Source organism: Pseudoliparis swirei, chromosome 4 (genome assembly GCF_029220125.1).
Source record: "Pseudoliparis swirei isolate HS2019 ecotype Mariana Trench chromosome 4, NWPU_hadal_v1, whole genome shotgun sequence".
Classification (NCBI taxonomy): domain Eukaryota; kingdom Metazoa; phylum Chordata; class Actinopteri; order Perciformes; family Liparidae; genus Pseudoliparis; species Pseudoliparis swirei.
Window position 1 is genome coordinate 27,286,471 of NC_079391.1, and position 15,007 is coordinate 27,301,477.

General features: G+C 40.6%; 1 protein-coding gene across 1 annotated transcript; it reads left to right on the forward strand.

Annotated features, from left to right (window-relative positions):
* Positions 1–3,741: 3,741 nt before the first annotated feature.
* On the forward strand, positions 3,742–12,198 carry snrpa1 (small nuclear ribonucleoprotein polypeptide A'). The gene is made up of 9 exons (XM_056412023.1): positions 3,742–3,918; positions 5,178–5,325; positions 7,304–7,382; positions 7,706–7,752; positions 8,360–8,462; positions 8,758–8,837; positions 9,216–9,291; positions 10,501–10,594; positions 11,453–12,198. The coding sequence occupies exons 1-9, from the start codon at positions 3,837–3,839 to the stop codon at positions 11,662–11,664; spliced, it is 921 nt and encodes a 306-aa protein (XP_056267998.1). The 5' UTR covers positions 3,742–3,836; the 3' UTR covers positions 11,665–12,198.
* The last annotated feature ends 2,809 nt before the right edge of the window (positions 12,199–15,007 follow it).

Genomic DNA, 15,007 nt, shown 5'->3' on the forward strand with positions numbered 1-15,007 from the left:
GCGAAGGGGGTTTAACCAAGCAGTGGTTTGACCCAACGGGCTTTCCGTAGAAGCGCTCTGAGTGGCTGGCTTGGTGGATCATGGGTGAATCTCTTCGAGGAGGGAGGGGCCAAAAATACGTTTCTCCATTCTGCATTCCGTCTCATTTTAAAAACTTTCATCAGTGTCATGTATGTCGCTTGATACACATGCAAACTCGCCCAGGTAATAAAACGAGCATATACGTAACCAGCAAGATCATCTGTTATTTTAATTTTAACTTTGCTTCTGAGAAATGATCTGCTATCAGTCATTTTGGTTTGGCAAACGGCGAGAAATACAATACCCATGAGCCTCAGTCGCCGTTTCCATGGATAACATTTGATTGAACGGTGCTGCGTTTAAGTTTTCTGGGAAATTCCTCTTTGCAGAGGATCACTAACACATCTGCAACCTGTCTATGAACTGCAGTTGCTCTCTGTGACACTTCTTAAAGTGTGTATAATATAAACACCGGTAAAACAACAATCATGATAATAATTGTTATATATCACTGATGTCTATAATCATAGATTCTAATGTACATTATTGCATTAATATTTCTTATGACACTATAATGTATTATTGTCGGACACTGTTTAACCAATTGGTGGCTCCATGGAAGCTGAAATGGAAAGCAGAAATTAAAATAAAATCGTAAAAAACATTGTTTACATTATAAACAAGTACTGTGAAGCAATTAAAACATTTATTGGGAACGTCTAACCATACAATATAATGCATATCATGACAATAGGTTGTATTCTTTATTTTTTGTGAGATTTTAAGAATTATTTGTTGTTTATTTGTTTTGCATTAGCAGAAAATACTTTAGTGCTTCATGAGAAAACATCCCAAAAAATATTTTCTGACTACAACATCCATAATCTCAGTAGCCTACTCGGTTCTGGAGCGCCCTCATATGGTCGTTGTAGTGATCTACAGTTGTTGGTGTTGTGTTTTAATGTTTCGAGAGAAATTGAAGGTTTACAAAAAAGTTAAAGTTAAAACCGATCAAAATGTCTCAGTAATTATTTGTACATGCACACGTGTGAACATTCATAACCACTGTTTATACAATATTGGCGTCATTAAGGCTCAAATTTGAATGAGCATCTCCTCTCCCAAAATAAAGATGATACAGTCAAAAGTAGAAGCAGAACTGCACAGGCAAATTAAGAGCTACCAAATTGCCTTAAGTTGTTTTATTTGTATCTGAATGTCTGAATATGGAAAACAAATCAAGACCTTCATGCTTAGACCTATACAGCCTCCACAAAACCAACCAGGAGGTTTAGCTTGAAGGCCGGTGTGGAGCAGCCGACTGTGGGTTCTACTGGGAGGAGAATCCGGCTAACGATACTCAAAGTGTGTGTTCTGAGTTCTGTGTGTTTCTCAGAGGTGGGTCTCACTGTGCTGCTGGCACAAGACTATAAAGTATATGTCTGATGATGCATAGTTTTCAGAGGTAAACCAGCTCCATTAAACCCACAGCAGTGATCACACACACTTTAATCTGCTGTGACTTACTCCCACATGCACTGTACGGCTGCTGCCACAAATACGCATAAGGTCAACTTTTCTTGAGCTAATTTCGATCTGAAAAATATCACCAAAAATTCTCATCTTTAAAAATAAATATTTTACCATTTGGCAGTACCCTTGGGGACAAGTTCGCAAATTAAATACATTAATTAATCCTTCTGAATAAATCCAGATAGTTGAAATATGCCCCAGAGGACCAATTGTGGATTAATCCGTTGCTGAAAATAGTTCCCAACAAATGCATTTCATCTTCCTTTTGTGAAAGCTAATGACCAGTTGTTATAGAATAAAGACTGAACATGATATACAAACACACTGACTGCGGTCGGCTCCTTTTGCTTAAATTACATCAATCGGTCTGTTTGGACTTGCCTCTAGTGAGATAAGGAGGAATATTTGTCTTCCTTGCAACCAAGAACTCTATATTTTAATCTTTGTTTTGTTTTTTGTTCCGGTGTTTACACCTGTGTTGTTTTTGGCTGTGCTTTTCAAGGTCGTTTTCATGCTCCAAGGTCAACCGCCTGTCTAACATAGAGCTGCAGTTTGGCTGCTGCACCGCTTCCATCCGGTCTAATCGTCCAATCCCTGTAGAAGAGAAACCCCACAACAAAATACTTTAAACACATTTCCAACCTGCTCTGTGTCACTGCATTTAAAAGATCACTGTTTTTTAGCTTTGGCTTTGACTTGAAGTGAAAAGGTTGCACAATAGATCTGTGTCAACATTGTGTGTCTGGACACCATTCACCTCCTTTAACCAACAGCGATACCTGTGTTGAGACTTCGGTAGTTTGGGCCTAATTATTATAAATTATTATCAATTATATTTCACAAAATAAATATTTGATCAAATTAAAAGAAGGCTAGCGTGAAATCATTTGTACTGTATGTTAAAATATCCAATGATTTTTTATATATGTATATATATATATATATATATATTTAAAATCATTGGAAATGTTAGTCTTACAGACTTATTGTATGATCAAATTGTTAGGGAATATGACGAGTGAGTTATGCCAACACAAGAATGTCACATAGCTGTACTATTATACATAGCAGTATTTGTCATTACGTTGTACTGTAAAAATAATTTAGAGGGAAAAATGCAGGTTTTCTTCTATGTTGTGAATGTAAAACACAATGTACAGAGTCTAATTGTTTAACTACTGAATTAAAGTCTGGTGTGAACTTCAATTTGATGCATCTCCCATATTTGTTACGGCCCACAAGTTTATAACAGATATGCTAACTCACAAAAGATGTAGTTCACATAGTAAATGATCGATTCAAATCTCAATAAATTCAATTTGAACAGCATTGAATACTGAACTAAGCCTTTTCAATATGTTGTCCCTCTTGTCTTGTCTTGGTATCCTTTGGTATTTTTCAGAAACACAAACTGCAAAGCTGAGGTGGTTCGGGCATCAATTCGGATGCCTCCTGGATGCCTCCCATGAGAGGTTTTCCAGGTACATCCAACTGGGAGGAGACCCCAGGGAAGACCCAGGACACGCTGGAGAGATTATATCTCCCAGCTGATCTGGGAACGTTTCGGGATCCCACAGAGTGAGTTGGAAAGTGTTGCGGGTGAGAGGGAAGTCTGGGTCAGCCTGCTGGGTCTGCTGCCTCCGATGAGAATGGATGAATGGATGGATGGATGGACAAACTACAAATCTGTATTCTAACGTGGAAGAGAATAGATCTGCATTCTACTCATGATTGACCTGTTCAAGACACAACATACACCTGCAGTCATATTAATCCATGAACAATAACTGGGTCTGCAACAAATTAATGGTGTTGACAAAGTAGTAAGAACATTTGACAGAATCACCTTTTTATCAATTTAATTTTCGATCAAATGCATTGCAACTGAATTGAATTGGTAAACACACACACAAACATTTCTCAGGTCATAGTTCATAATTCAACAGTGACAGCAAAAGCTGAATAGACGGATGGATGGACCTATATACATGAATGACTGGATATGATTGCAACTACATTAATCTCAGATGTAAAAGATAAGTTTTAAAATACATTATTAATCATAATAATAATAGTACTGGAGTAAAAAGTATCGCTGGCTGCCTTGCAACAGGAGTGTCCTCCCGCCGCTAGGGGGCGCGAAGACCATAAGAGGGTTTGTATCAGCACAGAGCGGCAAACGTCTTTGTTCCGGGCAGCAGCGTGTTTGTAGCGTTGCACGCCTGAGGAGGACGTTTTGATGCAGACATAGTTTGTCTTTAACGGCTGTTCTTGTCCTCAACATGGTGAAATTATCTGCGGAGCTGATTGAGCAAGCTGCTCAGTATACTAACCCAGTGAGAGACAGGGAGTTGGATTTACGAGGTTAGTTCAAGTTCCTTCTTAACGTTGTAGCGTTAGGAGAATATATAACGTTAGCTTGCTCGGGCTTTACGCGGGCCTCACACCAAACTCCGTAAATAATTGTTTCTACTCTCTAATACAAGCAGCAAAAAGTTCGTGTAGGCTATTAAAAGTTACAAGTGGTCTACGAACTATTGTCAGCTATTTGTTAACTACAATGTACGGTCCAAAAGTAGCCCAACTAGCGTTAACGTTAGCCGTAAGCACTGTAGCTTTGCGAGTCAACGCTGTAGAGCCAGTAGCATCCTGCTGATCACCAACACTTCGTGAACTTTGGGGAAACACTTTATTGATTCTATCCAAGTTGTCAGTGTCGCAGAAGTGGCGTTGGCGTGGTTCATTAACGGGGTTTCCGGTGCTGTGCCGAGTTCTGTCTGCCCGCCGAGATTTGCGTGCTTCTCACGTTTAAAGTGACCGGAGTGACTTCCATTTCTCAGCAATGCTGGAGCAGTAACGCGTCCCCTGATTCAGCTTTTGGTTGTAGGAAGTTCACAGTCATGTCAAAATGGACCAAAATATTATGCGAAAATAATAGTTTTAGTTGTGTGATAGTTCTTACAGAAAACGCATGCAGTGACGATAGTCTTGACGCATGTGAATACCAAAGATGGTGACGGTGGTAACACCCGTGAACATCTGAAATGGATTTCAACAAATAAACCCATCTTTTTAGAAGAGTGTACAGATTAATCTGCTTTTGTTGAGCATAAAACACACATTGTTATCATTGGTTTGTCAGCTGCATGGTCCAAGCATGAAACTATCTGTAAAGATGACATAAACAACATTTTTTAAAGGATTTGACTGCCAGTTCACAGATGGGATTCACATTCACTTCATAATGTTATATAATGCTAAGCCGGTTTTGAATATATAGCCTACCATTGCAGAACAAATATATGCAACACTGTAACTTTGCAAGGCTCACAGCTTTAACCTTCGCTCTGCAAATAAAAGCCGTAACAGCATGAAAGGTTTTATTCATGACAAATGTATTGGTATTTTGCCTTTTTAAATCACTTCTGTATAGTTATCACCATAACTGCTATAGCATTTCCATAAAAATAATAGAAACCACTTGGTGTTCTATAAACTTGTCAGTCATACGCCATCATTGCCATCCTCATATCTTGATCATGATCTCTGGAAGAAAAAAAAAAGTACTCAAGGAGCATGAACAGGTTCCACCTCAGCTTTCTTTCTTTTTTCCACCTCCATAGGTTATAAAATTCCAGTGCTTGAAAATCTTGGAGCGACTCTGGACCAGTTTGACACTATTGACTTCTCTGATAATGAAGTCCGAAAACTGGACGGATTTCCTCTGCTCAAAAGACTGAAAACATTGCTTATGAACAACAACAGGATATGGTAAGTTAAAGCATCAATACAGATTTGGATTTTAATAATTTCAAGCTTTATTTTTCCGAACATGGTTGACCACAGGAAGGCTTACTTAGTCCGCTACAGGGCAAACATTATTACTGCTTTAACCTTGACAGAGGCAACGTAGACCAGGGCCACTACTTCCATTCTGGCCCTTCACAATAAAGAAACATAGCATTATCTGAACCTCTTAACCTATTTAGGGTCATGGGCGCTGCAGCCGATCCCAGCTGACATTGGGCGAAGGCAAGGCATCCTGGACAGTTCGTTAGTCATGCTCACATTCACACCTACGGGCCATTTATTTTAAGTCCAATTAACTTGAGCTGCATGTCTTTGGACTTTGGGAGGAAGCCGGAGAACCTGCTCTCACGGGGAGAATCAAACCCGGGCTTCTCTTGCTGTGAGAGATGCACATGATCCTAGTTGCATACCTGCAAATTCACCGTTTTGAACTCAAAATAGGTCATCCACGTGAATCGTGGAGATTCGAAGAGTTTTTGTTTTTTTGGGGGGGGTCACCTGGCCCGCTGCCGTTGAGATTGCAGTGAGACGCGGAGAAAAGTGTGAAGTGGTGCTCTTCGCAATGAAACATCTTTGATGGGACGTGTCGTGTCTCGGCCAATCAGCGTTCAGATGTCCACAGCGTTTGGGGGTTCAGGTTAGCTTGAATGTTAGCCCGCTACATCTACTCCTGTCACGCTGCACGGTGTAGCGATGCTAACAAAGTACCCGTACGTTAAACACGATGTGATTTAGCATATTTTTAGTCTCGATACTTCATTAAGAGAGCGATCAGAGCGCACGCGCTGCTCCGTGTCGAGCTGTCTGCGCACACTGCGCTGCGCAGCTCACAGCGAGAGAAGTGGCGGAGCTTAGAGACTTCGGCTTAAAAAATAAAAAGATGCCAGAAGTGAAATGTTTCAGTCTGTAAAGTTCTGTAACTCTCCAGCTGCTCATCCTGATGAACTGTGGATCATCTGGTCAGAGACTAACGGCCTCATAGTGATAATCAATGCTATGATGGAACCATGTAGTTTCATTCATATCTGGCTGTATTAATACTAATATTACTGTCATTTGTTAAGTGTTGAAAAAGTTGGTAAAAAGTGAACCATACAGATGTTTTATTTATTACTATTATAGATAAATATACCAGTCTCGTAATTATGGTACCATATTGTTTGTATGGTGTATTGAATTCTGGTATCGGGTATCATGGTATTTATGGCAGGTATGTAATATGTATAGAAGTTATAATATGAGTATCGTGACAAACAGGTAGAGACAGAACAGATTCAGGGAGAAGTCCATGAGGACTGTTCAGGCAACAAAAAGGAAGTTGGTTCATGAATGACTTTAACCATATTATATATAATGACAATGTATATTTGTTATTACTATCATTATAGGGCTGAGTCAGAGCGGAGAACCTTTTGTTCTTAAACTGTTTATTATCATTATTTAGATTTGTGGTCAGAACAATAAAATGACTGTAGTTGTGGTTCTAAAAGCTTTGAGGCTTCAAACAACGTGGATGTGGTGTGGTGAAGAAGAAAAAAAGTCACCTGCCCCCCCCCCCCCCCCCCCCGTTGTCACCTTTTTCACCCCTGAGTTTGCAGGTATGTAGTTGGACTCCTGTTGTATGTGCAAGTGGACCGTCACAAGTCAAGCTTTCTATTGACAGTTGCCTGCCTTCCTATATCTGGTGAATGCCCTTTATTAACGAATGGGTTAAATGTGACTTCACAGCTATTAACAGGCGGGGCTAACATGCATTATTTGAGTTTCATCGAGAGAAAAAATGCTGCCGACACACTGTACAATTAGATCATGCTGTGCGTGCGCTTTGCGAGATGGCTGCCTTTTAATGAAGTACTGCCTTTTGTTTAAATTGGTCACAGTATACTTGACCAGCCAGGAAATGGCTGTATGCTTGTAACTTCATGGAATGTTTCTCCAGTCGCATAGGTGAGAATCTGGAGCACTGTCTGCATAGTCTGACAGAACTGGTTCTCACAAACAACAACATTCAGGAGCTGGTGAGTACATTTCAGGACCATCTGGACCCATCATTCATGTTTAGAGAATATAAACGTGCGATCCAGAGTAGAGTTTACTGCTCACCTCTGCCAGCAAAAAACGGAATATGTTGCAATAGCATTCTTTTGTTGGTGTTACACTTCACAAGTGTTATATTTCTCTATTTTCTGTTTTTTAAGTATATTTAGTTGTCCCTGTTTATTTAACTAAGTCAGATAGTAACGAATACCCTCTGTATGTTTAATGTGACCTCATAGTTGGTAAAATACTATCAAATGCTGTCCATAGTGTTTTTCTGAATCAATATTGTTTTCATGTGTAGGGTGACTTGGACCCGCTGGCCACAGTAAAGACGTTGAGCCTTCTCAGGTATGATCAATATATGAACCCGGGTAAATCCCGAAAGTGAACACGCCTCCAGTACCGCTGTGGCCTTTCCTGGCGAACTGGAGTTTTTGACTTAACCGTTGCTAACAATACCAGAAAGTAGTCTATACCAGTAACTTTACATGATTATTAAACATTAATTCTCACAAACTTCAACATACACACCTTTATCAGTTAGTATACTTTTTTTATGAATTTATTAAATAATGATTATCTGCTTCAAATGTATTGCCAGAAAGCAAATTTTACAAGATTAGACTGATGGCATTATATTTTACCCTCACACGGCTATGTTGTTACTTTGATCTCTTGGTTTAGTTGCTCCAACTTCCTAATGACCACAAAGTGAATTTAATTTTGTCTGCAAAACAAGACAAACCCGTATTCACGGGGGTTTAAGTGAGGAGAGCCGGTGCTTCTTGGGTGGCCGTCAAAACCGTCACCACTTAATATGGTTGGCAGACAGTCGCTACGACATGCCACCGCAGTGCTGGCTGTCTTCATCTGTCAACAAATATAATTGGGATATTGAATTGTCTTGTGCACTGCTGAATTGTGATGCATGTTTGAAATAATCCTAAATTCCCAGCTTGCTAAGGAATCCAGTCACAAACAAGAAGCATTACAGGCTCTATGTCATCAACAAAATCCCACAGATCCGTGTGCTCGACTTCCAGAAGGTCAAACTTAAGGTATGTGCATGGAGCAGGCATGTTTGGCCATGTGAGATACAGGGCTGCTGACCGTTTTCAGTGAAACTGTTGAGGTGCAAGTCAGATGAACTGTATTGGTGACGGAACAGTGGTATTGCCTTTTCCTTTTCTAACATTACAGTGGTTATTAACAATGTTTTGAACTCTGTTCTAACCTGTTGAATGTCTAAAGAAGTTCCGGTGAATTGTACGTCTCCTGGCCTTTCCCCCCTTGGATGAAGCTCGGTCTGTACTTCATGAGGGTCTTCACTTTAACTATGTGATATTGTTATAGGAACGCCAGGAGGCAGAGAAAATGTTCAAAGGCAAACGAGGTGCTCAGCTTGCAAAGGATATTGCCAGGAAAACCAAAACGTAAGATGAAAGTCTGTGTTGGACAGCAGCTCCTCAGAATCACTGGATCCTGGCTGATGGAACGGGTTAATGTAATGTGTCGCCACCCAAACATCTGTGATCAAAATACACAGTGATAAACAAATACACGTTTACTTCACCTACTCCTCCATCCCTTCCATCGTGAAGGTAATAATCTATATTACGGGGGCTGTCGCCTCCCGTTGCGCCTGAAGTCAGAAACGTGCCCACAGTGTTGCTCAGGACTGCTGTCCGCGGACAATGTATCAGTTTACCTGACTCAAGAAAAGATACTATACATGAGACGACTACATTGGTTGAGAGGTCTGAGAAGCCCATCTGTGTCCATGTCGTCTAAACGAGGTGTGTCCCTTTCAGATTCACTCCTGGAGTGGCAGCACAGCTTGAGAAGAAGAAGACGGGCCCGTCTCAAGCCGATGTGGAAGCCATCAAGGTTCAGTTTGTCGCTTGAAAAATGTTGGCAATGTGTTTTTTTGGGGGACTTGATGTTTTTAGTGTTGAACTTGACTTTCTATCCCTCCATCGTTGAAGTTGTCACAGAATGGTTTGGAATTTAACAAAAGAGCAGATTAATCTGGAGCTTTCAATCACGTTGCTCAGAGAAGTTAACTGAAAGATGTTGGATATAAACTTCGCTGATCGTCCACTCACTCCTGCTCGATGACCTTTTCTTAGTACATGCTCAGAACAATTTTAGTCTGACGTCCATACAGCCAGAGAGCGTTCTTAATCGGTAGCAATTATAGAAAAAGGCTATTTCTTTTTACGACAACAGTGGAGGGAAGCGTTCCTTTACCACGTTACTTTTACTGCGATAACTAAAATGATGATGGGAAGGGACGTGTTGGCTGTTAGCAAGTTTAGTTACGACATCACATCACACATAATACTTCATGGCTTTCGGATTTAACCTCATTCACTTCACACTTGTGTCAAACCTCCAGAAATACAGTTCTCCTAAAACTGATTTAATTTCAACCAAACGCTCGTACTGAATGTCACCTTCCATATTTCTCTCGTTCTTCTTGCTGGTGCCTCACGTTTTATTTGTCTGTATCTTTATTTTTTTGGTTCTTCAGCCTCTAAAAATGTATTTCTGGGTTCTCGACCGCGTTGGTACTTCATCCAACCACACAGCAGCTTTTAGCCATTTCTCTGTGACCTGATGGCATCTTCATAACTGCACTCTTAGTATATATGGTTTATAGATAATCTCTGTTTTAGGCTGTGCCCCGATATTTATATCCATCATATTTTTACAAAAATGAAAACTATTCGATTTAACTTATTGATTTGTATGATTATACCATTGTCATTTTGAAGCGAGATTAGTCTTTAGAAAGTATTTGGCTAGTTTTCATTTATACATTTTTCTATAAACTGTTTGCAGAGTTTTTAAAAATGATTAATTCTAGTTTATATTAATTGATTTTATTTACTGACTGACATTCAATGAATGTGAAGTTGCAGATTCCCAATGAGATCACTTTAATTTTGAAGGCAGTGTTGGGCTGCTTTTTGTTTGAACTCAGTTCCTACTACTCCATCTCTAGCTTGACTGTAAAATGATCCCTGAACCGTATTAGTAATACTTAGTCAGACCTCGTCAGCTGAGAGTAACATGAGTCTGTTTGCGTTTCAGAATGCCATCGCTAATGCTTCGTCGTTGGCCGAGGTGGAGAGGTTGAAAGGGATGCTGCAGGCTGGTCAGATCCCAGGACGAGAGCTGAGACAAGGTCAGTGCTGATCAAAGACGACACCAGAACTCTACTGGTGCCGTAGAGCCGGGCCCTGCAACTACTCTGGGACCACACGCACGGGAATGAATCACAAATGAGTCCCTGATATAGTTATTGTTTAAAAAAAGCTTATGCTTGGTCCTCCACAACAGAGTTTGGACTTGTTTGCAGTTAGGACCGATTGAGAGCTTTAAGGGCGGTTTAGATGTTTGTCCCCAGTAGCAGAGTAGGAAGTCAAAGTATTAGGAAACAGACTAAGATGTGTATTTGCGAGATTGAATAACGGGCACAGAATAATTTTGTTACAAACTAGGCAGTGCAACTTTCTGGCTCTGTTTAGCAAATATTCATACTCCTATATTCCTCAAAACACGACTATCAATCCACTGAGTTCAAGTGTGTGTAGTTCCCCCAATGTATACAGGCTTTACTGCCTTGTATAGTCACGTCAGTTTTATTTATATAGCCCAAGGTTACAACTCACAAATTGGACTTTGATCGCCGCAGCAGACGAGAGAAAAAACCCTCTTCACCCTTGCCATTAACCCTACCATGGAAAAACCCCAGATGTCAATATAATATGTCCTCAAAACGTGTAAATGAATGCGACCCAGAGAGGCCATGAAGTCATAATTATTAGGCTGATGGATCTAGTAGTAGGTGAGATTTGCCATTGACGGACACAGAGATGCACACACACACACACTCAAGCTCACTTTACAAAAATACATGATCTCCTGGCAGAGATGATGAAAATAATAAGATAACGCCAACTTTAGTTTCATCCGAACTTGTATTCTTAATATTGTAATTTGAGATTCATAGATTGATGTTTATGTTATTTTGTCAAATCAGATCCAGCTGAGGAGGAGGAGGAGGAGGAAGAGGAGGAGGAGGAGGAGGAGGAGCAGCAGCAGCAGCAGCAAGTAGAGGAAGACACTGCACATATGGATGGAGGTTCTGTAGAGGAGATGAATAAGGGTCAACAACAACAACAACAACAGGAGGAGGAGGAAGAGGAGGAGGATGAAGACATGGAACAAGAGCCACATGTTAATGGCTCCTGAATACCTGGAAATATCTTTAGTTATTTTCTATGTTGTCATTTGTTTGAGTTGAACATACCCATACCGGAGCTTTTATTTGGTAAAATCCAATCCATTAAAGTTAAATTTCTAATGTTACTGTCCAGATTATTCTAAACTGTCTGGACATTCCCAGCTGAATGCGGTCCATCTGTTTGCCAATGTCCTGTGTTTTGTGTTCGGCATCGCACTTCCATACAGTTGTGGACTCCAAAGGATTCAATATGGTAGCAATCAAAATGCTAAAAGCTTGGCTTTGACGTTTAGTGACTCGTAGGAGCACGATTCAGAGATCGCTGAAGCCTACATTTCCCTAAATGCAATTCAGAGCTTCGGTTTGTAATGTTCTGGCTGGGACCTTTGGAAGTTGTCTTGCTTACAACATTAAATCAGTAATTTTATTTAATTGTTTTTCACAGATTAGCAATTATGAATCCATTAATGTCCAACTGTAAACACATTTCTACAACACCATTGCGGGTTTTTTTTTTCATAAATAAAATTGTTTGCACAATTCTTTGTGGATGGCTTTCTTTTTTTCAGCATTTACACCGTTGAAACTGAGTGTTGTACATTTGGACAGTAGGATTATATCACACTGCAAAACTGCTTAATCTAAGACCGGCTGAGTCAATAGCCATTCAAATTCAGTTTATTTTTTACAATTACAAATTAGCCTCGGGAGGTCTTTAACAATCTGCACATACAACATCCCTGTGCTTTGAACTCGCATCAGATCAGGAAAAAATAAAACCATTGTACAGAAGGAATCATTACAGAGTTACCACACATTCAATGAGTATGACATTAATTATACATAATTAGTAGTAGGCATGGAACACGATCCAGATTTACATAATCATGAAACAGAAGCATATGGACCCTATGAGACGAAGTCACTTTCGGCGTTTCTCAATTCAAAGTACACGACTACAGACTTGTGTTCTTTTGGAGTCTGGTCTTGGGAGTCCAGACTCCGGAGGACGGGAGGACGGTCTTTCTGCGATTGGAACAGCAGCTGACTTGACGTCACCACATCAGCTGTTCTTGCTCCTGGGTTTACTCTAATTATTCACTGGAAATTATGTTTTACAGTCAAATAAACAAAACATCCTAAAATTACATTCCGTGACTCAACAACAGTAGTATTTATAAAAAGTCAACTGTCAGTAGTTTATTTTCTCCTCCGCTACTGTTTCCGGTTGCTGGTGAAATGCATTCTGGGATATCGGCTGGCCAGAGTACGCACAAATCTCCTCTGATGCATCCTCCGGAAAGTGGGAGGATCAAGTCACATCCGGGCATTTTGACCGTGCTTTGCGAGAAGCGAACTTTGAATTGGAACATGTACTCGGGCTGAGACTGATGACGTTTCACGAGTCACGAGGACACAAGTGGAGGAAAGTACGCACAAGTACGCATATTGAGAAACGCCGTCCGTCTGCCTCCCGGACTGAAAGTAGACGCTGGTTCCATAAAAGAGGAATAACTAAGGATGGGTCAAATGCAGAGAAGAATTTCCCCACGAAGATGAATAAAAGTGTACAATTTTTTTATTTACTGCTCATAGCACTAATATAGTTATACATACAGAATTGTTCTTTTGCAAGGATCATGTTTTATAATTTCCGATACAATGTAATTAATGATAATATGTATAATGATTATTACATTGTGCTCGAGCACTATTAAAATCCATCACAAGCTGGTTCTAACTTATAATTGTCCATTGTTTACTTTAAGTAAAGTGAAATCAAAAATTAAATATATACAGATCAACATACTAAGTTACAGTGGTGGGCCGTCAGGGCCAGCAAGGCCTTCTCTGCTGGCCTAAACATCATCAGAATATAATTTTTTTTTGAAATAAATGTTCCCACAAATATGTATTAAATTATTCCCCAGAGTAAGAGTTATACTCTTCATTTCATAGCTTTCCTCTTGGTTGCACTGCTTCCAGCCCCAGGTTGAGATTTGGAGGGCTGGTCTTTATGTTAGATCTTTTATCCAATCATATTCAGCCATCGTGTGTTGCCAGGGGGCTAAAATCTGCCCTTAGGCATTCAGAATCAACATTGCGGGCGCTGGTAGCTTAAAGTGAATGGGAATGACAATTTTGTGTCAACCAATCAGCTTTAGAGTTGGCTCCTGAAGGCCAGCTAGCTGGCCCCGGAACCGGCACAGGAGCAGCTAGCAGGCGTAGTGCGTGCACGTCTTTTGATTGGATTACCAATATTGAGAGGCGGGGCCTATGGGCAGGTATATGCAGAACCTCAGAACTAGGAAACTGAATTTGATAAACGAATTAATTCGCGTACTACTAAGCTGTTTTTTCAACCCACAATGGCGGAAGATATCGATTTGGTCGAGGATATAATTATAACGCCATTCTCAAGACGAACTTTAAGACCGACGCCGACGCTACAAAGCCTGTCACAGGCGGGGAAGGGGTTCGTTAGCCACTTTCAAAGTTCCAACTCCGAGCGCTATCAATGGCTCAGGCTCCGAGAAGCTCTGCACACCGGACTGCTGGGAATGCCTATTATTTGCAAGTGATGGATTTGGTGTTTGGAGCCACACTGGCTTTGCAAACTTGAGTTGTCTAACCAAGGCAGCAACGAGACACCAAAGTACGACTCGGCACTTACAAGCAATGGTGCTTTGAAAACTTTTGGGGACACCCGAGTGGATCTACAGATCAACGAACACGCGCGCAGGGCAACCAATCTGCACAACGAAAAGGTGAAGAACAAGAGGGACATATTGAAAAGACTCATTATTGTGTCATGTGTTTGGGTAAACAGGAACTTTCATCTTCATCATCACGGTGAAACTGCTTTGGGTGACACTGCGCTGTTTAGTGAACACACTGTAAACAAAGTTGGACTTAAAGTTTAAAGTTTGTGGACCAGAAATGGATAGAAGACGAATATTAATATAACTCTGTTGCACTCGACTATGTTCTTTCCTATTAGTTGAACTGTACTGTATTGTACTCTTCCCCTGTAATTATCTGAATAAAAATGTCAATTTCAAGGTGACTCAACGCCTGGTTATCCTGCGTCTCTGTCTAACTGTATAGTCTCTAGAGCCATGGCATCATAATGATAGTAATAAGAGGTGGATTAATTCGGGTGGGACTGTGTAGGACCTCACTGAAGCCCCAGGCCCACGGCACGCCACTGCTAAGTTATAACATTACTTATTAGAATACAGTCAAGAGGGGGGGAAAAGATATCGCCTCTGGAACAGTCTTATAGTTTCCCGCGGTACTGGAACGCAACACGACGACGACACGTCACTGTTCATGACTTGCGTTAGCAAA

Bases quoted from the DNA above. Each gene is read 5' to 3' on its own strand.
- snrpa1 (XM_056412023.1), top strand. From the start codon at position 3,837: ATGGTGAAATTATCTGCGGAGCTGATTGAGCAAGCTGCTCAGTATACT. The intron at 8,463-8,757 runs GTATGTGCATGG...ATATTGTTATAG, and splicing joins TCCAGAAGGTCAAACTTAAG to GAACGCCAGGAGGCAGAGAA. The intron at 8,838-9,215 runs GTAAGATGAAAG...TGTCCCTTTCAG, and splicing joins ATTGCCAGGAAAACCAAAAC to ATTCACTCCTGGAGTGGCAG.